Source organism: Somniosus microcephalus, chromosome 2 (assembly GCF_052327205.1).
Source record: "Somniosus microcephalus isolate GS21.2 chromosome 2, FLI_Smic_1.0, whole genome shotgun sequence".
NCBI lineage: Eukaryota > Metazoa > Chordata > Chondrichthyes > Squaliformes > Somniosidae > Somniosus > Somniosus microcephalus.
Window position 1 is genome coordinate 127,594,745 of NC_140988.1, and position 23,672 is coordinate 127,618,416.

At 48.8% G+C, this 23,672-nt stretch overlaps 1 protein-coding gene across 1 annotated transcript in view; it reads left to right on the forward strand.

Moving 5' to 3' along the window:
* alpk1 (alpha-kinase 1) overlaps positions 1–23,672 on the forward strand; it is a 144,024-nt gene that overhangs the window by 63,551 nt on the left and 56,801 nt on the right. Inside the window, 1 exon segment of the mRNA XM_085962224.1 lies at positions 3,262–3,321. Within this exon segment, the coding sequence (XP_085818350.1) occupies positions 3,262–3,321 (60 nt within the window).

Genomic DNA, 23,672 nt, shown 5'->3' on the forward strand with positions numbered 1-23,672 from the left:
AAAGTAAAAAATTGTAATGGCAAAAAAAAAGAAATCACTGAACAATCTGCACCATGCAATGCATTCCATAATGCATTAAAATAAACAGAAATATTCCAGCTTGAATCCCTGATTTGTGCTGAGTTAGCTGATCTCAGAAGGGCTATTTGTAGGGCTGTGTAGTCAGTCTCAATGCCCCTGGGTCGGGGAGGAGGAAAAAACCAAATGGAAATAGATATCTGTTTTGATCCTTTTTGCAGTTTCTGCAATACTTTCTCTCTTCTCTTAGTTCTCTGCTCTGCTTAATTCATTTAATTCTCCACCTTCAGCCCTGTCTCACCTTATTCATTCAGCCTTTACCTATCTCTAACTGTCTGCTGCCCTTCCTCCCTCTCAGGCCCTTGCCCACTGACCCTCCTGCTCAAGTGCAATTGAATTGAAAACAGATTAAGAAAACCTCTTGGCATATCCATTACCCATCTGTCACTTTTTCTTCTCAACCACATGCATGTATTTTCAGGCAATCACTGTCGACTTGCTGCATCTTCCTGGTTTCCACCTGAAATAAATAAAGCCACGAGTTCATTTATGGAAGGTAAATTCCTGCTTATGTGCATGCTGAAGCCATCATTAGTTATACTCATTTTTATCAAAAAATTTTAGCCTAGGCCCTACCTTTTCAATTTTCTTTTCATTCTGGGCCTCACCATAAATTCTCATAGGCTTTTGACTAAAGATGCTAGTGGCCCAGAAATTAGGTTCGGGGCTTGCCGCGCGTGCAAGCCCCCGATGTGCACTTACCCGGCGCGCCGACAGCTGAAGCCTGGGCCTGCTTGGAATTCCTGTCACTGGCCCGGTTCAGCTGTCGGCGCGCTGTGCTTGCCTGATCCAGCGGCGTAGTTAGTTCGATGTGCCGGCTGGGATCAGGTGAGCACTGGGCAGCCAATCAGGGGAGGGAAAACTTCATTCATGAGTTTGATAGTAAGAACTGTCAAACTCATGAAAACTACGGGCGCCCAAAACACTACTTAAACTTTAAATAAAATTTTAAAAAACATCCCACTAATTAAATGAACTATAAATAACTTTAAAAAACTATTTTAAACAATTAATCAAATTTTTGAAAAAAATAATTTAAGAAATCGGGTCTAAAAATAAACTTACCTTACTGTAAAGTCCTTAAAAACAATAAAGCTGTGGAAAAAATGTTATAATTTTAAATAATAGACCACTTACCTTAAAGAATCAAGTCCTTACGTCTCCTTTTTACATTTCTAAAAAGTTGAGGCCCTTACACACGGGCAAACCTGTCAAAAAGAAGGAGTCCTTAGAAAATTCCTTGTACAAAAATGAAATGGGGGAAAATAGGGCAAAAACCTAGAGTCCTGTCCTGCGCGCACGCGTTGGACCTCTGAACCCCTTGGAGGAAATGCCGGTTTCCCACGCATGCGCTGTGCATGCTGAAATCTGGCACTTCCAACAGGCCCATTAAGTCTGCAAAAAAAATGTCTATCTTCTCCTTCACTTCTGATTATTTCTCTTCCTGCACTTCTGTTTCTACTTCTCTCTCACCCTTCCTTCATTTGTTTCGCTTTCAAACCTATCTGATCTGTCAGTTATGGTTCCAACACAGTCTCACACCTATCCTTCACTTTTGTTTCTCTCCCTGCCTTACGTCCTCTTTCTGCTTTGTTATTTTCTCTCTATCCTCTCCTTTTGCTTACCTCTTTCTCTTTTTATCCTCTTTCTCTTTTCTTTCACATCTGTCCCTCCCCTGCTTTCTTTCTCTTCTCTCTGCTTCTATGCTCCTTTTCCCCTTTTTCTGTTTATGCTTTTACCTCAAGGAAATAAGTCCTGCACATGTGCAATTTGTTTGTTTATGTTGAATTTCAGTGAGTAGTCAACTGGACAGGTAGGAATCATGAAGTATGAGGTGAAAAGAGGTGCCGAGGTTACAGGATGTTCATAGGCCCAGCAGAGTGCTCTGCTCTTTGTAGACAAATGGGAAAAATTGTTAGGGCCAGTTTGCTTATTTTGTGAATTTTTAATGTGTTTGTCATAAGTTTTACTTTTAGTAGCAATATTGTGGGGTGCGTGAGGCACTGTTACAGTGGCTGTATTTTGAAGAATTTATTTTACTGAAATTTGATTGGTCAGCATTTTGTTTAGCTGTGAAGAGATTGTTTAGATTATTTTTGGTGGAATGTGATTGGGGAGAAAGGTTTTTTGTAATACGATAATTGTTGTATAATAAAAGTAGAAAATAACCAAGTACAAATGAGAAAAACATAAAGGGGTGTTATTGGATTGCCTGGGCACAGCACATAGAGGAAAATCAGCAGGGAGGATCACACACCTGTAAGAGAGCTAGCCTAGTATTTAATCAATTAATTTAAATGGTCAGAAAATCAGGCAAGCTCTGTTACCAGCATGCAATCTGTCACAACACGATAACGGCATGAATGGTGTTGAACTAGATAATGTAGAAGTTTAAAGAAACCTTTGGTTGTTAGACTTGGCACTTAACCGGTCCAGTCACTGTACAGCAGCACTCAACAGAGGAAATAAGATGTTGGATCATTCAGTAAGTTGGAGATAGCGGGCAAAAACAATATAGTGCACAGTACTTCAAACACTATGTCCAGTTTTGGTTGCAAAGACACAAAGGAAGCAATAAAGCACTGGAGGCAGTACAAATAAGAGCCACCAGGCTGATCCCGCATACCAGAGAAAAAAATGGAGAAACGTGGGCTCTTCAGCCTTGAATGGAGGCAACAGAAAAGTGGCCTTCTAGATAGTTTCGAAAAGAAAAATCCAGAATACTACTTAAAGGTAAACCACAATAGGACAAGGGAGTATAGATTTAAGGTTGTGAAAGGAAAATTGAAGACCGACATTAGAAAATTCCTTGTACAAAAATGAAATGGGGGAAAATAGGGCAAAAACCTAGGATCCATTTAAAATATATGTCTATGCTGGGCAGATTGCAGGTTTTCTGTATGCTTGAGGTAAAATGTCTGAATGACCAATAATATCTTGTCATTTTTTGATGTAGACAAGAAACAGAAGAAATGTTATTATGAAGATTCAAAAGGTAGCGCCTTCGTTAAAATCTCTTCAACACTAAGAAGCAAGCACACCTTAGACAAACCTGTTCAAAGCAGTTCTGTCCCTTTCCTCACCACTATCACTAAAACATTACTATCTAAAGGGATGATTGTACAAGAAGTATTCCATTTTTAATGCTTTTAAATTGATTTTCGTATTTTTAAATGTTGACAGGTAAACTTCTGAAAGCTGAATATATCCTGAGCAGCCTCATAAATAACAGTGGGGCCACAGGTTAGTGATTATTTCAATTACAATGATCTCTTTATTATATACTAGCTGAAGTGCCCGGCGGTGCCGAGGCTTTTTCGAGGGCATGTTGTTGTTGGAAGAGAGAGAGAGAGCGACTGGGGGGGGGGAAGAGAGAGAGCGACTGGGGGGGGGGGGAAGAGAGAGAGCGACTGGGGGGGAAGAGAGAGAGCGACTGGGGGAAGAGAGAGAGCGACTGGGGGAAGAGAGAGAGCGACTGGGGGGGAAGAGAGAGAGCAACTGGGGGGAAGAGAGAGAGCTACTGGGGGGGAAGAGAGCGAGCGACTGGGGGGGAAGAGAGCGAGCGACTGGGGGGGAAGAGAGAGAGCGACTGGGGAGGAAGAGAGAGAGCGACTGGGGGGAAGAGAGAGAGCGACTGGGGGAAGACAGAGAGCGACTGGGGGAAGACAGAGAGCGACTGGGGGAAGAGAGAGAGCGACTGGGGGAAGAGAGAGAGCGACTGGGGGGGAAGAGAGAGAGCGACTGGGGGGGAAGAGAGAGAGCGACTGGGGGGAAGAGAGAGAGCGACTGGGGGGGGAAAGAGAGAGAGCGACTGGGGGAAGAGAGAGAGCGACTGGGGGGGGGAAGAGAGAGAGCGACTGGGGGGGGAAGAGAGAGAGCGACTGGGGGAAGAGAGAGAGCGACTGGGGGAAGAGAGAGAGCGACTGGGGGGGAAGAGAGAGAGCGACTGGGGGGAAGAGCGAGCGACGGGGGGAAGTGAGAGAGTGACTGGGGGGAAGAGAGAGAGCGACTGGGGGGAAGAGAGAGAGAGAGAGCGACTGGGGGGGAAGAGAGAGAGCGACTGGGGGGAAGAGAGAGCGACTGGGGGGAAGAGCGAGCGACGGGGGGAAGAGAGAGAGTGACTGGGGGGAAGAGAGAGAGCGACTGGGGGGAAGAGAGAGAGCGACTGGGGGGAAGAGAGAGAGCGACTGGGGGGAAGAGAGAGCGCGACTGGGGGGAAGAGAGAGAGCGACTGGGGGGGAAGAGAGAGAGCGACTGGGAGGAAGAGAGAGAGCGACTGGGGGGAAGAGAGAGAGCGACTGGGGGGAAGAGAGAGAGCGACTGGGGGGGAAGAGAGAGAGCGACTGGGGGGAAGAGAGCGACTGGGGGGAAGAGAGCGAGCGACTGGGGGGTGAAGAGAGAGCGACTAGGGGGAAGAGAGAGAGCGACTGGGGGGAAGAGAGAGAGCGACTGGGGGAAGAGAGAGAGCGACTGGGGGAAGAGAGAGAGCGACTGGGGGGGAAGAGAGAGCGCGACTGGGGGGAAGAGAGAGAGCGACTGGGGGGAAGAGAGAGAGCGACTGGGGGGAAGAGAGAGAGCAACTGGGGGGAAGAGAGAGAGCGACTGGGGGGAAGAGAGAGCGCGACTGGGGGGAAGAGAGAGAGAGAGAGCAACTGGGGAAGAGAGAGAGCGACTGGGGAAGAGAGAGCGCGACTGAGGGGAAGAGAGAGCGACTGGGGGGAAGAGAGAGAGCGACGACAGAGCGCGACTGGGGGGAAGGGGGGAAGGGGAGGGGAGGGGGGAAAGGGGAGGGGAGGGGGGAAAGAGGGGGGAATCGGGAAGGGGGGGTGGAGGGTGGCGGGAGGAGGAGGAGGGAGGGAGGGTGGAGGGAGGGGGGATGGAGGGAGGAGGAGGGAGGGGGGTGGAGGGGGGAGGAGGGAAGGGGGAGGGGGGAAGGAGGGGGGAAAGAGGGAAATCGGGAAGGGGGGTGGAGGGTGGAGGGAGGAGGAGGAGGGAGGGAGGGTGGAGGGAGGGGGGATGGAGGGAGGAGGAGGGGGGAGGAGGGGAAGAAGGGGGGGAAGAAGGGGGGAGAAGGGAGGGGGGTGGAGGGGCGAGGGAGGAGGAGGGGGGGGAGGGGGGAGGAGAGGGGGAGTCCCTGAGCCCCGCCCCCCGATGTCCCGCCCCCCGATCTCCCGTCCCCCGATCTCCCGCCCCCCGATCTCCCGATGTCCCGCCCCCTGATCCCCGATATCCCGCCCCCCGATCTCCCGATGTCCCGCCCCGCGATCTCCCGATGTCCCGATGAATTGTGTTTCCATTTTATTTTTATCGTTGGGTGTGTGTCGTAATCCTTCCAGGTAATTTTGACTCGCTGTCTCAATGAGTCTGTCAGTTTTCTGTTGGGTTTAACTACATTACAACAATGACTACACTTCAAAAAGTACTTCATTGGCTGTAAAGTGCTTTGGGACGTCCAGTCATCATGAACGGTGCTATATAAATGCAAGTCTATCTTTCTTTTTAACTGAAGAAAAATCATAGAAACATAGAAGATAGTAGCAGGAGTAGGCCATTCGGCCCCTCGAGCCTGCTCCACCATTCAATGAGATCATGGCTAATCATCCAAACTCAGTACCCTGTCCCTGCCTTCTCCCCAAATCCCTTGATCCCTTTAGCCTTAAGAAATATATCCAACTCCTTCTTGAATATATTTAATGAATTAGCCTCAACTGCCTTCTGTGGTAGAGAATTCCACAGGTTCACCACTCTCTGGGTGAAGAAATTCCTCCTCATCTCTGTCCTAAATGGCCTACACCTTATCCTTAGACTGTGACCCCTATAGGGGTGAGTTTAGCATCCAAATAGCATCTGAAAAATGGGTGCTATTCTTTGCCCCCTCGTCCCCACCACCCCATTATGTGCCTGGAAAAAACTGCAGCTGAATTTACCTGCATGGCTTTTCAGGTGGTTATAACTGCCTGCACCTAGAATCATGAATGATAGAATGATACAGCATAGAATGAGGTCATTCGGCCCATCGTGCCTGTGCTGGCTCTTTGGTAGAGCTATCCAATTAATCCCACTCCCCTGCTCTTTCCCTATAGCCCTATAAATTCTTTCCCTTTACATATTTATCCAATTCTTTGGAATGTTACTATTGAATCTGCTTCCACCATTCTTTCAGGCAGTGCATTCCAGATTACAACAACTCACTGTATGATAAAATGTTTCCTCATGTCGCCTCTGGTTTTTTTGCCATTCACCTTAAATCTGTATCCTCGGTTACTGACCGTTCTGTCACTGGAAACAGTTTCTCCTTATTTACTCTATCAAAACCATTCATGATTATGAACACCTCTATCAAATCTCCTCTTAGCCTTCTCTGATCTAAGGAGAACAACCCCAGCTTCTCAAGTTTCTCCACAACTGAAGTCCCTCATCCCTGGTACCATTCTAGTAAATCTCCTCTGCACCCTCTCCCAGGCCTTCACATCCTTCCTAAAGTGCAGTGCCCAGAATTAAACACAATATTCCAGCTGAGGCCTAACCAGTGTTTTATAAAGGTTTAGCATAACTTCCTTGCTCTTGTATTCTATGGGCTGGATTTTGTCATTGGGGTGGGCAGGGGTCGTGTCACCCGCTTTTCATGTTAACCACCCGATTCCAAATCGATGTGGGAGATTGATGCGATTTTCACATAACTGGGCAATTGAGTTCCAGCGTGTGGGAACCCATGGCCCAATTAGTTTTTTCAGTCTGAAACTCGCCTCCGATGATGTCATCATTGCTGCTGCATTTAAGGTCTGCAAGAAGCCTTGCTTCTTCTGCAGACTGCCAACCTTTTGGCCTTTGCAGTGAGAGGGACCTGGAGGCAGAATGAGCAGCGGGAGACCTAAGTCTGCTCTGAGATTTGATGACGTCGCCCTGCAATCTTTGGTGGAGGGAGCAAGAGCTAGTAAGGAGGTGCTATTCCCTTCTTCACGGAGGAAGAAGCCTCCCCAGCAGACGAAGGCTGTGTGGATCCAGGTGGCCCAGGAGGTCAACTCGTTGTCGATGATTCGCAGAACCTGGCTTCAGTGCAGGAAGAGGTTTCATGACCTTCTGCGCACTGGAAGAGTGAGTATGACTTTGCCATCACCCTCAATCTGATCCCCATTGCCTCTCCTCACCAGCACTCAGCTTTAGCAACCTCTTCCTCCACATCCCACTTGACACTGATATTCCCTCTCTCTCTATGGTCACATTCACCTAACTATTCGACTATGCAGCCCTCACATTCTCTAGCACTGTGATGCTATGAAAACAACTTACAAAACACTGGGAGGGCCCTTAGTCTTGCCAACTCATTCCATCTTTGTCTCCTAAGCATCTATGCTATGGATTCTCTACACTCACTCCTTCATTCTCACTCAAACTCCACTTGTCTCCCTCATTGCAGGAAAAGATTGCTCACAATAAGAGGGAAAGAGCGAGGACAGGAGGGGGGCCACCCTCAGTAGCCCACCTCACCCCTTGGGAGGAGGTGGTCCTGGAGATCGTGGGACTCGAGGACGATGCGCAAGTTGGGGACGGACAGACGGGTGCATCAGAGAAAGCTGGTGACAGAATAGTTTTTCATCTCTCTCACTGATATTGCATGAGTCGCTGATAATGATTCTGAAGCTCTAACAGATGGATTATGATCATCTGCAATATGCAATGTGCATGTAACCTTGGCCTCACATCTCCGACTCTTTCCTTTACTCCCCCACAGGACCATCGCAAGCACCCATCCCCACTATCCAGGAGGAACAGCCTGAGCCTCCAGACTCCTCAGAGGAAGCTGCAACCTCTGAGGGCGCAGCGTCAGCAGAATTCAGCCAACCCAGCACCAGCGCAGACACTCATACCTCGGTGGGACCATCGTGAGATAGAGTAGTATTGTCACCTGGTGTATCACAGCTCACAAGTGAGCATCAGCAGATTGTGGAGACAGGGACAGCAGTGGAGAGTCCTAGTCGGAGGGCGCAGGACTCTGGCAGCTCGGCTCAGCTGCATGTTGACCCTCTGCCTCTGGGTCCATCCAGAAGAACAGCGGTGCTGGAACTCCAGGAACAGGTGCAGAAGTCTCTGACAGGTTTTGTCTCCAGGGTCGCTGCGCATGTGGAGCAAATGGAGGAGTCCATTGTGAACATGAGCAGAGCCTTTGTGGCGTCATTGGTGCATGAACGCATCACCACGGAAAGGATGGCAACCTCCGTGGAAAGGATGGCTACAGTAGACAAGAGGATGGCTGCAGCCATGGGGGAGCTAAGTTGCCAGAGTGTAGAAAACATGGTGAGTGTTCAGAATAGACTGACATCTTTGGAGGAGCGATGGTCAGCTATTGAACAGAGAAACCAGACCTTCATGGAAGTCCTTCTGAGTAGGACTGCCAGTGCAGATACGGGTCCCCATGGCCCCCCTGATGTGCAGCAAGGTGCTCTCAAGCCACTTGCAAGCGCTGAAGTGGACCTGACCCATGAGAGGGATGTTAGTGGCAGAGAACAAGGAAGTGGGGCTCCTCTCCAAGCGCTCACACTTCCATGCCACTGCCAAGTCCTCGGTCAGAGCCCCACCAGAGTCCCGACCCAACTGAGGTTGGCGTCTCAACCCCTGCACAGCCGCAGGAGCAGCAGACTGTTGCCGAGCCCTCACAGATTCGCAACCCCAGAGGACGCCCGCCAAAGGTGTTGAGACAGGAGCAGCAAGAAAGTGAGCAAGGGGCCTCCACATCTGCTGAAGCCACAGGGGAAGCACCATGTAGGAGCATGCATAAGAGAAAGATACTGCACAAATAGTCACAAGGGTAGTCACTTGGGTGAAATGTGTTTATTTTTTAAATGCCATCAGTTGGTTATTGTAAATAAAAATTCTGATGGCAACTGTTGCAGTTGTGGCGTGTGTCATTTCGCAAATGGGACTTCCACTTTAAGGGCTTAGGATTACTTGCAATTGTCAGTATGGTGGGCAGAGTGCTAGGAATCCGCTGGTTCTTGGCCATTGTTGATGCTCTGGTAAGAAGCTACGAGGCAAAAGTGCTTGATTGGCTAGGCTAAGCAAATCTGGCCAAAATGAGTGCATTCCTTGCATCCCGGGCAGCAATGTTCTTGCGTACTGCTGCCGCTGGTTGATGGGCCTCTGCAAGATGTTCGTTTTCACTCTCCTCCTCGGAGGATATCTGAGGAGCCACTTGGTCCTCAGGAATCTGCAAGCCACGACACTGTGCCATGTTGTGAAGTGCACAGCAAACCACGACGATTCTGGAGACCCTGGCTGCTGAGTACTGCAGGGCTCCACCTGATCTATCCAGGCATCTGAAGCGCAACTTCAGCATGCTGATGGTTTGCTCGATTATGGATCTGGTGGAAATGTGGCTGTAGTTGTAGCTGTCCTCAGCTTCGTTGGATGGGCTCCTCAACGGCGTCATTAGTCACACCTTCAGGGGATAGCCCTTGTCTCCAAGTAGCCATCCGTTAAGTTGGTCTGGCGGACTGAATAGTGGAGGCACACTAGACTGGCGCAGTATGAAGGAGTCATGGCAACTGCCAGGGTACTTAGCACAAACATGCAAAATTTCCTTCTTGTGGTCACACACCAGCTGCACGTTGAGGGAGTTGAAGCCCTTGCGGTTGACAAAAATACCTGGATTGCAATGTGGTGCCTTAAGGGCCACATGTGTGCAGTCAACGAAGCCCTGCACCCTTGGAAAGCCTGCCAGATTAGCTAATCCAACCACACGTACCGTGACACTTGCTTGATCCTTGGAGAAATGGATGTGATTGTGCACGATGGCAAAGAGGGCATCGGTTACCTGCGTGATGCAAGTGTGTGCGACTGCCTGGGAGATGCCGCTGATGATCCCTGGAATGAGCCTGAAGCAAAAAAGTTGAGTGCGGTAGTGACTTTGATGGCCACTGGTAAGGGGTGTCCACCTGCTCCTCTGGGCTCCAGGTCTTGCTGCACTATTGCGCAGATGTCACCCACTACCTCTCACGAAAGTCAGAGCTACCTTTGGCACTGCTGCTCACTCATGTTGAGGTAGCTGATCCTCTGTCTGTAGACCCTGTTTGGGGGGTATCTCCTGCGCTGACAGGTTTCCATGGGCTGGCGCCTTCTGGCCTGTGCAGCTTCAGGTGGATGAGCAGCAGCTTGGCGCTCCTGTTGTTGCCACTGCTGTTGGTGCTGCTGCTGTTGGTGCTGCTGTTGTTCATGGTTCTGCTGCTGCCACAGCTGGTCTTCGTCCGAATCTGATGTCCAAGAGGAAAGGAAATAAATGGTTCCCATGCTTCTGGTAGATGCCTCAGTTGAGGAAGCGCTCAGTCAAGGTGGTGAGAGGGGTTTCCCAGGAGGTCACACTGGAGATGGGTGTCAGGCTCCAAACTTCCACAGCTATGGTTATGCCTGCTAAAAGTTCCCCCAGACCTGAGACAACAAAGTCCTGCCACCTGCAAATGATGACTGATCAAATCTCCTATTTAATGGTGGAGCTGCAGCTGATAGTCAGCAATCCAATTGTGCGCCCGCCAGGTTTCACCGTCGTATTTCAGAGGAGATGTGAATCATGTGGGAAACGTGTTAAAATCGGAAAGGCCTCTCAAAATGGGATTATAGAGGCAATTTAATGGATGTTAAGGGCCGAAAGGGCCTATCCCGCCTCTTGGAGGTGGGACGGAGACAGGATCAGAAACCACACATTTGGGAAAATTGCTTGGAGGCAGGATGGAGGCGGGGTCGGGCCCGCCCGCCACTTTTTGCAATTTTTTAACACCCCACACGTCTCCATTCCCGCCTCCTCAGGCTTGGCAAAATCCAGCCCTATGCCTCTATTAATAAAGCCAAGGATCTCAAATGCTTTTTTAACTGTCTTCTCAACTTGTCCTGTCACATTCAAAGATTTGTGTACATACACCCCCTGGTCTCTCTGTTCCTGTACGCCCTTTAAAATTGTACCATTTCGTTCATATTGCCTCTCTTCATTTTTTTTACCAAAATGTAACACTTCACACTGTTGTGCCTGTGTATAATAAGACATAGAGTGCAGGAGAACGGTACAACAGGTGTTTATTCAACGTGGCTCACACTGGAACTGATCTGTACAGATTACTACTCAGTACTATATACAGGTGTGGTCATTGCCGGTACTGCAGTATACATGAGCTGTAAAAGATAGTTCCCCCCTTAAAGGTATATACATTACAATTCCTCCCCTTTTAGATTAACAGTACCATAACACTCATTTAACAATTAAATATCAACTAATTACACTTTTAACATGCAACATTAGCTGAAAATAGTCTATTTATATATTCAGTCTTTGGGGAGGCTTCCTGATCCTTTCTGGATAGCGCCTTTCCCGAGTGTCTTACTCTTGGTGCGGAGGCAATTCTGACCCCGACGTCGGTTGGTTCATCAGCTTCCGATGCTACTGTTTCTGGGGTAGATGCGACCTGTACGTTGGCTTCATCACCAGGTACGTATGGGCGAGGCATGGGGTTGACTTGTTCCTGTAACTCTAGGATCTGGTCAGCATGGCATCTCATGATGCTCTCCCCAACGTCCACTGTGTACATTAGTGGGCCCTGCCGTGTACATATCGTTCCTGGCTGCCATTTTTCTGTTCGGTAGTCGCGGGCCAAGACTGGTTGCCCTACATTGAAGCTCCTGGTTGGCTTCTCATGGATGTGCTGGAATTGCTTACTCTCAACATCTCTTCGTACGTTTGGTCTGAGCAAATCCAGGCGAGATCTTAACCTTCGGTTAAAGAACATCATGGCTGGGGCCTGGTTGGTGACTGCATGTGTCGCATTCCGGTAGGCAAACAGGAAATTGTCCACCTTGTGCTGCAGCAGAATGTTGTCATTTTACATAGCCTTTATTGCCTTCTTAAAGGTTTGTACGAACCTCTCAGCCAATCCATTTGTGGCTGGATGATACGGGGCGGATGTGTAATGCCTTACCCCATTCTTTTTCAAGAACCTCCGGAACTCTTCGGACACAAACTGTGGTCCGTTGTCGGAGCAAATCTGTTCTGGCAAGCCATTCCTGGCAAAAATGGTCCGTAGGACTGCAATCGTTTTCTCCGTGGTGGTGGAGGACATTTTGATGACCTCAGGCCATTTCGAGTGCGCATCCACGGCTATTAAAAACATTGAGTCCATGAATGGACCAGCAAAATCAATATGCACCCGTTGCCATGGAGATGAGGGCCACTCCCATGGGTGTAGAGGGGCCTGTGGTGGTGCATTTTGGACTTTCTGGCATCCTGAGCAGCTCTTGGTCAGGTCCTCGATTTGTTTATCGATTCCCGGCCACCACACATAAGCCCTGACTAGGCTTTTCATTTTTACCCCTCCCAGATGACCCTCATGAAGCTCATTGAGCACTCTATCCCTTAACTTGGGTGGAATTACCACTCGGGATCCAGACATCAAGGTCCCCCGGCACACTGACAGCTGTTCTCTCCTTGTTGAGAATGCTGGCAACAGTGAGTCACCATGTGCTGGCTATCCCTTCACCGTCAAATCATATACCTGAGACAGTGTCGGGTCATTTTGGGTTTCCTTTTCGATACAAGCGTTAGTTACCGGTAGGTATTCAACTATAGTCGAATGGAATATTTCGACAGGATCCACTGCTGGTGCTTCCTCCGCAGTAGGCAGTGGCAGGCGTGATAGCCCATCAGCATTTCCATGCTGTTTCGTGCCCTTATATTCAATCTCATAGTGGTGCGCTCCTAGAAAAAGTGACCATCTTTGTAGTCGTTGCGCAGTCATCACCGGAACGCCCTTCTTCGGATTAAAAATGGAGACAAGAGGCTGGTGATCAGTCAGCAAGGTGAATTTCTGCCCGTGCAGATAGTGATTGAACTTTTTCACTCCCCACACTAGGCTGAGGGCCTCCCTGTCAATCTGGGCGTAGTGACGCTCGGCTGAGATTAGTGATCGTGACGCAAAGGCTATTGGCCTCTCTGAGCCGTCCGAGAATTTGTGCGACAGCACCGCTCCAATGCTGTAGGATGATGCATCACATGCCAAGCGAATTGGTAATGCCGGGTTGTAATGGGCCTATACCTCTTTCGATGTGATTAGTGTTTTGCTCTTCTGGAAAGCTCGTCTACATTCGTCACTCCACTTCCATGGCACCCCTGTTTGCAGTAGGGTGTTCAGTGGGTGTAGTATTGTAGACAAATTTGGCAAGAACTTATGGTAGTAGTTTACCAGCCCGAGGAACGACCTCAGTTGTGACACATTTTCCGGTGCTGGAGCCTTGACTACTGCCTCAATCTTCTCTGGGGACATATGTAACCCCTCTATCGATAACGTGGCCACAATACGAGATCTGTTTTCTAAAAAACTCGCATTTGGGGCGGTTAGCTTGGAGCCCATATTCCTGTAATCTAGTGAGCACCTGCTCCAGGTTCGAAAGGTGATCACTGTCATTTTCGCCCATGACCAGGATGACGTCCAAATAACACTGGGTCCCTGGGACCCCTTGCAGGACTTGTTCCATTGCCCTCTGCCAAATAGCCGGAGCTGATGCTACCCCGAATACCAGCCGGTTGTATTGGTAGAGACCTTTATGGGTGTTGATTGTGAGGTATTTTTTTGATGCTTCTTCTACCTCCATTTGCAGATACGCCTGGGCCAGATCAACCTTATTGAAGCGTTTCCCTCCAGATAGCGAGGCGAAAATATCTTCAATCCGCGGAAGTGGATATTGTACGGTGTGAAGGACCGGGTTCACTGTTACCTTAAAGTCCCCACAGATGCGAACCTTCCTTGGTTCCCCAGGTGTGCTGCTCAACGACTTTTTCATCACAGGGACGATGGGTGTAGCCCACTCGCTCCAGTCTACCTTGGACAGTACACCTGAACGTTCCAGACTCTCCAGCTCTGCTTCGACGGCTGGGCGGATTGCATAAAGTACCGGTCTAGCCTTAAAAAATTTTGGGCTTGCGTTTTCTTCAATTTTAATCGTCGCTGTCATGCCTTTTAGTGTTCCGAGTCCTTGCTGGAACACTTCTTTCGCGTCAGTTAGGATCTTTGACAGTCGCCCAGGTGTGACGTCGTCATCCTTTTTGTCAGCCACAGTCAGTGCCTGTATGGAATGCCAATCCAGTTGTATTTTCCGGATCCATTCACGTCCCAGTAATGGTGGTCCTCCATCTTGCAATACATACAGGTCTAGTTTTGGTGTTTCATTACCGTTATATATAACGGTCACCCTTATTTTTCCTTTGGGGTAGACTTTTTGCCCCGTGTACGTCTTCAAAATAATTTTTGTGTCTCTCAAGGGTATGTGTGAGAATAGCTGCTCGTAGTCCCGTCGGTTTATGACTGCTAGGGCTGATCCTGTGTCCAATTCCATCTTTACCTGGACTCCTGCTAACTTGAGAGTGACCCACATGGTTCGGTGATCCTCCGTTGTGATCACATTATGTAGTTTCAGACAACTCAGTTCCCTGCTTTCGGAGTCGTTATAACTCTTTTGTTCGTCTGAACTATTATCCGTCATCTTATGTACCTTCTTGTACTTTTCTTTGGTAGGTTTCTTATTGCTGGTTTTCTTTCCCGACCTGCAGACTCGTGCTATGTGTCCTACTTTTCCACACTGTCTGCACACTTTGTCTTTGAACCAGCAATCATTATGGTCGTCTGTTATTCTGCCGCAGCGATAGCACTTCTCTGTTCTATATGACATTTCGTTTGTGCCATATTCTTGCGGTCTCTGTTGTATCTCTGCAGCGCCCCGTGCTGCTGCTTCATATGATACTGCAATGCTGAAAGCCTTTTCCAGCGTAAGGCCCTTTTCAGATAAAAGCCGTTTCTGGGTTCCTTCACTTTGAAGCCCACACACAAACTTGTCCCTTAAGGTATCTGCCAGTCCCGCACCAAACTGGCAGTGTTTCGATAGTTTGCGCAGTTCTGTTAAATAATCAGCATTGCTTTCATCCTTATGCTGGTTCCGTTTGTGAAACTTGAATCTTTCTGCTATCACCAGCGGTGTGGGGTTTAAATGTTCCTGTAGTATCGTTACTATGTCTTCAAAACTCTTTTCCATTGGCTTCATTGGGGATACTAGATTTTGTAATAAACCATACGTCTTTGCACCCATTAAATTTAACAATACCGACGCTTTCTTGTCATCTGACACCTCATTTGCCTTGCAGTATACCTCTATTCGTTCGACATATGTAGTCCAATCTTCGACTTCATTGTCAAATGCGGTGATACTGCCACTCTTCGGCATTTTGGGTGTGGTTTAAAATGGCGTCTCCCAATGGCTTAAAATGGCGTCTCCCGCGCTTTCCTTCCTCCCCCGCTGCTGCCAACGCCGCTCCCGGTGGTTCTCGTGGCAATGGTGGCGCCCTGTAGGTTTCGCGCGCTTCTCCTGCGCTGCTGCCAACGCTGCTCTCGGCGGTCCTCGTGGCAATGGCGGCGCCTCGCGGGTTTCTGCGCGTCTCTCTCTCCCTCTCTTCAACGCTGCTCGGCCCCTGAACACCGGCTGCGCCCTGTGCGCTCTGCCCTCTCTCTCCCCCGTCGACGCTGCTCCGCCCTTTGCTGTGCCGCTCGGTCGGGCTCTAGCCCGCCGCTGTCCGGGAAGGGTCTGCGCACTACCTGTTGCCAGCCCGTTTCGCTGGACCACCTCGACTGGAAAGCCAAGCCTGGCTCTCGACAGCCTCCCCCGCAATTCTCGAGTCTCTGCTGGATGACTGGGCGGTTGCCCGTGGTCGACGCCCGAGTCTCTGGCCTTGACCTCCAATCCACTGATCTCCAGGAACGAATCCCCGGGAGGTGATGCAGAGTTGCAGGTAGGTTCGAACTTGCCTCGTCGCCAATGTTGTGTCTGTGTATAATAAGACACAGACTGCAGGAGAACGGTACAACAGGTGTTTACGCAACGTGGTTCACACTGGAACTGATCTGTACAGATTACTACTCAGTGCTATATACAGGTGTGGTCACTGCCGATACTGCAGTATACATGAGCTGTAAAAGATAGTTCCCCCCTTAAAAGGTATATATACATTACACACACTTCTCTGCATTAAATTTCACCTGCCATGTGTCTGCTTATTTTACCATTCTGTCTATGGCCTCCTAAAGTCTGTTACTATCCTCCTCATTGTTTACTACATTTCCGAGTATCGGATCATCTGCAAACTTTGTAATTATGCCCCGTATACCCAAGTCTAGGTCATTAATATATATCAAACAGAGCAGTGGTTCTAATACTGACCCCTGGGAAACACCACTGTATACCTCCCTCCAGTCTGAAAAACAACCATTCACTGCTACTCTCTGTTTTCTGTCCCTTAGCCAATATTGTATCCATGCTGTCCTTTTAACCCCATGGGCTTTAATTTTGTTAACAAGTCTATTATGGGCTACTTTGTCAAATGCCTTTTGAAAGTCTATATACACAACTTTAACCCTACTACCCTCATCAACCCTCTCCGTGACTTCATCAAAGAACGCAATCAAGTTAGTCAAACGTGATTTGCCTTTAACAAATCCATGTTGACTTATTTTTTAGCCTATACTTTTCCAAATGGCAATTAATTTTGTCCCAGATTATTGTCTCTAAAAGTTTCCCCACCACCAATGTTAGGCTGATTGGCCTGTAATTGTTGGGTTTTTCCCTCTCCGCTTTCTTAAACAGGGATGCAATATTTGCAATCCTCCAGTACCACTCCCATATCTAAGGAGGATTGGAAGATTGTGGCCAGTGCCTCTGCAATTTCAAACCTTACTTAGGATGCATCCCATCCAGACTGGGTAACTTTTCTACTTTGAAGACTGCCAACCTTTTAAGTACATCCTCTTTATCTATTTTTATCCTATCCAATATTGCTACTGCCTCCTCCTTTACTGCTACTTTGGCAGCATCCTCGTTAGTGAAGACAGATGCAAAGTACTCATTTAGTACCTCATCCATGCCCTCTGCCTCCACAAGAATATCTCTTTTTTGGCCCATAATTGGCCCCACCCTTCCTTTGACTATCCTCTTACTATTTATATGTTTATAAAAGACTTTTGGGTCCATTTTTATGTTAGCCGTTAATATATTCTCATATTCACTCTTTGCCCCTCTTATTCACCTTTTAGATAGGAGTGGGCCTTTGGCGTAGCGGTAGCATCCCCGCCGCTGGGCCAGAAGGCGTAGGGTTTCGAACCCCGCTCCAGACAGTCCCGGCAAGTGGAGTCGGAGCTCCAGCTCTAAATTCTGAGTTGACATCCAGCGGGATACTTGCGTCCGTGGGTGTGGGTGGCCCCCCCCCTCGTATGGGTTGTGGGAGCCCGTAAAGCCCTCCCGCCACAGGACTAACCATCCTAATGGCTGGTATGAAGATGGTTACGGTCACGGAAGGAGTGTTAATCACGGCCAGAAATCCTTCCACCACTTCATACAGTTCCCCAAAGGGAACAGTGTGAAGACACGTACGACAACGACCTTTTAGATCTCCTCTGTACGTTCTATATTCAAATTGGTTCTCTACTGTATTATGAACCTTACAATTGTCATAAGCCTCCTTTTTCTGTCTCATTTTGACCTCTAAAAATTCAATAGCGGAAAAACCTGCCGGTCTTAACGGCCGCCGAAAATGGTGGCGCTGGCAGGACCGAAAGATTGGTGCTGGGGACTAATTAACATTAGCCCAGTACTTAACTCACTGTGCAACGCCATCCTGGTGGCGTTCATCCCAGCAGGAGGCCCCAATGTAGCATGACCATAGCGTCATTGCAGCACGAACAGCCAGTTCTGAATGCAAGACTGTAATTTCAGAAAGTAGTGTCGGTTTCTTAAAGGTGAACTGCCTTCTGAAATTAAAAAAATATTATGTAAAAATTGTAATGTATATATACCTTAAGGGAGAGAACTACTTTTTACAGCTCCTGTATACTGTAGTACCGGCAGTGACCACACCTGTATATAAACCTTGAGTAGTGATCTGTACAGTTAGTTCTAGAGTAACCCTCATTCAGTAAACACTTGTTGAATCGTTCCCTGCAGTCTGTTGTCTGATTATTGAAGGACACAACATTAAGATACACGGATATAACATTCGCGACGATGCAGATTCGAACCTACCTGCAACTCTGCATCACCTTCCAGGGATTCGCTCCTGGAGAACAGTGGAAGGAGGTTGAGTCCAGAAGAACAGGTGTCGACCACGGGCAACCGCCCAGTCATCCAGCGGAGATTTGAGCATCGCAGGGGAGGCTGTCGAGAGCCAGGCTTGGCTTTCCAGTCATGGTGGTCCAGCAAAACGGGCTGGCAACAGGTACTGCGCAGACCCTTCCCGGACAGCGGCGGCTAGAGCCCGACCGAGCGGCACAGAAAAAGGCCGAGCAGCATCGACGGGGGAGAGAGAGAGAGAGGGCAGAGCGCACAGGGCGCAGCCGGTGTTCAGGACCGAGCGGTGTCAACGGGGAGAGAGACGAGAGAGAGCAGAGCGCAGCCGGTGTTCAAGGGCCGAGCAGCGTCAACGGGGCAGAGAGGTGCGCAGGAAAATGCGAGGCGCTGCCATTACCACGAGGACCGCAGAGAGCGGCATTGGCAGCAGCGCAGGAGCAGCGCACGAAACCCACAGGGCGTCGCCATTTGCAACGAGGACCGCCGAGAGCGGCGTTGGCAGCAGCGCGGGAGACGCCATTTTAAGCCGCAGCGGGGAAGAAAGGAAAGCGTGGGAGACGCCATTTTAAGCCAGTCTAACCACACCCAAAAATGCCGAAGAGTGGCAGTATCACAGCGTTCGACAATGAAGTCGAAGATTGGACGACATATGTCGAACGCATAGAAGTATACTGCAAGGCGAATGAAGTGCCAGATGACAAGAAAGCGCTGGTATTGTTGAATTCAATGGGTGCAAAAACATATGGCTTACTACGAAACCTAGTAACCCCAGAGAAGCCAGTAGAAAAGGATTTTGAAAACATAGTGTCAATCCTACAGGACCACTTAAACCCCACACCGCTGCTGATAGCAGAAAGATTTAAGTTTCACAAAAGGAACCAGCATAAAGATGAAAGTAATGCTGAGTATTTAACGGAACTGCGCAAGCTATCGAAACACTGCCAGTTTGGAACGGGACTAGCAGATACTTTAAGGGACAAGTTTGTGTGTGGGCTTCAAAGTGAAGGAACCCAGAAATGGCTTTTATCTGAAAAGGACCTTACGCTGGAAAAGGCTTTCAGCATTGCGGTATCATGTGAAGCAGCAGCACGGGGCGCTGCAGAGATACAACGGAGACCGCAAGAATATGGCACAAATGAAATGTCATACAGAACAGTGAAGTGCTATCGCTGCGGCAGAACAACACATGACCATAATGATTGCTGGTTCAAGGACAAAGTGTGCAGACAGTGTGGAAAAGTAGGACACATAGCAAGAGTCTGCAGGTCGGGAAAGAAAACCAGCAGCAAGAAATCTCCACAGGAGAAGTACAAGAAGGTACATAAGGTGACGGAGAGTAGTTCAGACGAACAGAAAAGTGATACAGACTCCGGAAGCAAGGAGCTGGGTTGTCTGAAACTACATAATGTGATCAAAACGGAGGATCACCAAACTATCTGGGTCACGCTCAAGATAGCAGGAGTCCAAGTGAAAATGGAATTGGACACAGGATCAGCCCTAACAGTCATAAACCGAAGGGACTACAAGCGGCTATTCTCACATATACTCTTGAGAGATACAAAGATTGTCTTGAAGATGTACACGGGGCAAAAAGTCTACCCCAAAGGAAAAATAAGGGTAAACGTTATATATAACGGCAAGAAAACACCAAAAATGGACCTATATGTATTGCCAGATGGAGGACCACCACTACTAGGACGTGAATGGATCCGGAAGATACAGCTAGATTGGCATACAAGCACTGACTAGATGCCAAAAATTATGACGACGTCACACCTGGACGACTGTCAAAAATGCTAGCTGACGCACAAGAAGTGTTCCAGCAGGGACTCAGAACACTAAAAGGCATAACAGCGACGATCAAAATAGAGGAAAATGCAAGCCCAAAGTTTTTTACGGCCAGACCGGTACCTTATGCGATCCGCCCAGCTGTCGAAGCAGAGCTGGAAGGTTTGGAACGTTCAGGAGTACTGTCCAAAGTGGACTGGAGCGAGTGGGCTACACCCATCGTTCCTGTAATGAAGAGGTCATTGAGTAATACGCCTGGGGAACCAAAGAAGGTTCGCATCTGTGGGGACTTTAAGGTGACAGTGAACCCAGTCCCTCACACTGTACAATATCCGCTTCCGCGGATTGAAGATATTTTCGCCTCGCGATCTGGAGGGAAACGCTTCACTAAGATTGATCTGGCCCAGGCGTACCTGCAAATGGAGGTAGAAGAAGCCTCGAAACAGTACCTCACGATCAACACTCATAAAGGTCTCTACCAATGCAACCGGCTGGTGTTCGGGGTAGCATCAGCTCCGGCTATTTGGCAAAGGGCAATGGAACAAGTCCTGCAAGGGATTCCAGGGACCCAGTGTTATTTGGACGACATCCTGGTCACGGGCGAAAATGACAGTGATCAGCTCGCCAACCTGGAGCAGGTGCTCACTAGATTGAAGGAATATGGGCTCCAAGCTAATCGCCACAAATGCGAGTTTTTCCAGAAGCAGATCTCGTATTGTGGCCACGTTATTAATAAAGAGGGGCTACACAAGTCCCCTGAAAAGATTGAGGCAGTAATCAAGGCTCCAGCACCGGAAAATGTGTCACAACTGAGGTCGTTCCTCGGGCTGGTGAACTACTACCATAAGTTCTTGCCGAATTTGTCTACAGTACTACACCCACTGAACACCCTACTGCAAACGGGGGTACCATGGAAGTGGAGTGACGAATGTAAACGAGCTTTCCAGAAGAGCAAAGCATTGATCACATCAAAAGAGGTGTTGGCTCATTTCAACCCAGCACTACCAATTCGGTTGGCGTGTGATGCATCACCCTATGGCATTGGAGCGGTGCTGTCGCACAAATTCCCGGACGGCTCGGAGAGGCCAGTAGCCTTTGCGTCTCGGTCACTAACCTCAGCCGAGCATAACTACGCCCAGATTGACAGGGTGGCCCTCAGCCTAGTGTGGGGAGTGAAAAAGTTCAATCACTATCTGCACGGGCAGAAGTTCACCTTGCTGACTGACCACCAACCACTTGTCTCCATCTTTAATCCAAAGAAGGGCGTTCCGGTGACGACTGCGCAACGGCTACAAAGATGGTCCCTTTTTCTAGGGGCGCACCAATATGAAATCGAGTATAAGGGCACGAAACAGCATGGAAACGCTGATGGGCTATCACGCCTGCCACTGCCTACTGCGGAGGAAGCACCAGCAGTGGATCCTGTCGAAATATTTCATTCGACTATAATTGAATGCTTGCCAGTAACTAACGCTGGTATAGAGAAGGAGACCCGAAATGACCCGACACTGTCTCGGGTATATGATTTGACGGTGAAGGGATGGCCAGCACATGGCGACTCACTGTTGCCAGCATTCTCATCCAGAAGAGAACAGCTGTCAGTATGCCAGCGGACCTTGATGTGTGGATCCCGAGTGGTAATTCCACCCAAGTTAAGGGATAGAGTGCTCAATGAGCTTCACGAAGGTCATCTGGGAGGGGTGAAAATGAAAAGCCTTGCTAGGGCTTATGTGTGGTGGCCAGGGATCGATCAGCAAATCGAGGACCTGACAAAGAGCTGCTCAGGATGCCAGAAGGTCCAAAATGCACCACCACATGCCCCTCCTCACCCATGGGAGTAGCCCTCATCTCCATGGCAACGGGTGCATATTGATTTTGCTGGTCCATTCATGGACTCAATGTTTTTAATAGCCGTGGATGCGCACTCGAAATGGCCTGAGGTGATCAAAATGTCCTCCACCACCACGGAGAAAACTATTGCAGTCCTACGGACCATTTTTGCCAGGAACGGCTTGCCAGAGCAGATTTGCTCTGATAACGGACCACAGTTTGTGTCCGAAGAGTTTTGAAGATTTATGAAAAGGAATGGGGTAAGGCATTACACATCCACCCCGTATCATCCAGCCACAAATGGATTGGCTGAGAGGTTCGTACAAACCTTTAAAAAAGCAGTAAAGGCCATGTGCGATGACGACATTCCACTGCAGCATAAGGTGGACAATTTCCTGTTAGCCTACAGAAATGCGACACATGCAGTCACCAACCAGGCCCTGGCCATGATTTTCTTTAACCGAAGGTTGAGATCTCGTCTGGATTTGCTCAGACCAAATGTACGAAGAGATGTTGAGAGTAAGCAATTCCAGCACATCAATGAGAAGCCGACAAGGAGCTTCAATGTAGGGGAACCAGTCTTGGCCCGCGACTACCGAACAGAGAAATGGCAACCAGGAATGATATGCACACGGCAGGGGCCACTAATGTACACAGTGGATGTTGGGGAGAACATTGTGAGATGCCATGCTGACCAGATCCTAGAGTCGCAGGAACGAGTCAACCCCATGTCTCGGCCATACGTACCTGGTGAGGAACCCGACGTACAGGTCGCATCTACCTCAGAAACAATAGCATTGGAAGCTGATGAATCAACTGATGACAGGGTGCTAGAATCGCCTCCGCACCAAGAGCGAGACACTCGGGAAAGGCGTTATCCAGAAAGAATCAGGAAGCCTCCCCAGAGACTGAATATATGAATGGACTATTTTCATATAACATTGTATATTAAAAATGTTAATGGTTAAATGAGTATTATGGTACTGTTAATCCAAAAGGGGAGGAATTGTAATGTATATATACCTTAAGGGAGAGAACTACTTTTTACAGCTCCTGTATACTGTAGTACCGGCAGTGATCACACCTGTATATAAACCCTGAGTAGTGATCTGTATAGTTAGTTCTAGAGTAACCCTCATTCAGTAAACACCTGTTAATCGTTCCCTGCAGTCTGTTGTCTGATTATTGAAGGACACAACATTAAGATACACGGATATAACAAAAATAGACAGTTTTTAGTCCTTACAGCTTGGCCAGCAGTGGGGCTGAAAGGATACAAGATGTTGGTCTCCTCATACATTATCCTCCTTCTCGCATGCACCTCTTGCTTTCTGCCCTCCCCTTACAGCCTTCTGAAAAAAAATTAACATTAAAAAGAATTCCCAAGTGGGAGTCTTCAGCTTGTATAGCTGAATTCCTTCTGCACCTAAAAAAATGGGAAAAGTGCTTCAGCGCGAACACAAATGGATCAGCAAGGCAGGGAAGGGGCACCCAGGGTCTCACACGCAGCACTCCAGCTTTGTGCAGGGAGGCAACACAGCAAGACAGGTCCACAACCCACAGGGGCCAGGAGGCCCTCCAGAAAGAAAGATGTGGGACCAGATCACCGAAGGCATCACTACCAGCAGTGTCACCGCCACGACCTGGCTCCAGTGCCCAAAGAAGCTTCATGACCTCAGACCACTGGTCAAGGTCAGTGAATGCATCTTCAAAAGCCATCTCCTACCAACTGCATCACTAGCCTCACACACCTCTCAATGCACCGCTCCCCCCTCCACCAGCAAATCACTCACCTACCTACAATCTGTACCAAACACGAGGCACATCTCCCATTCCAA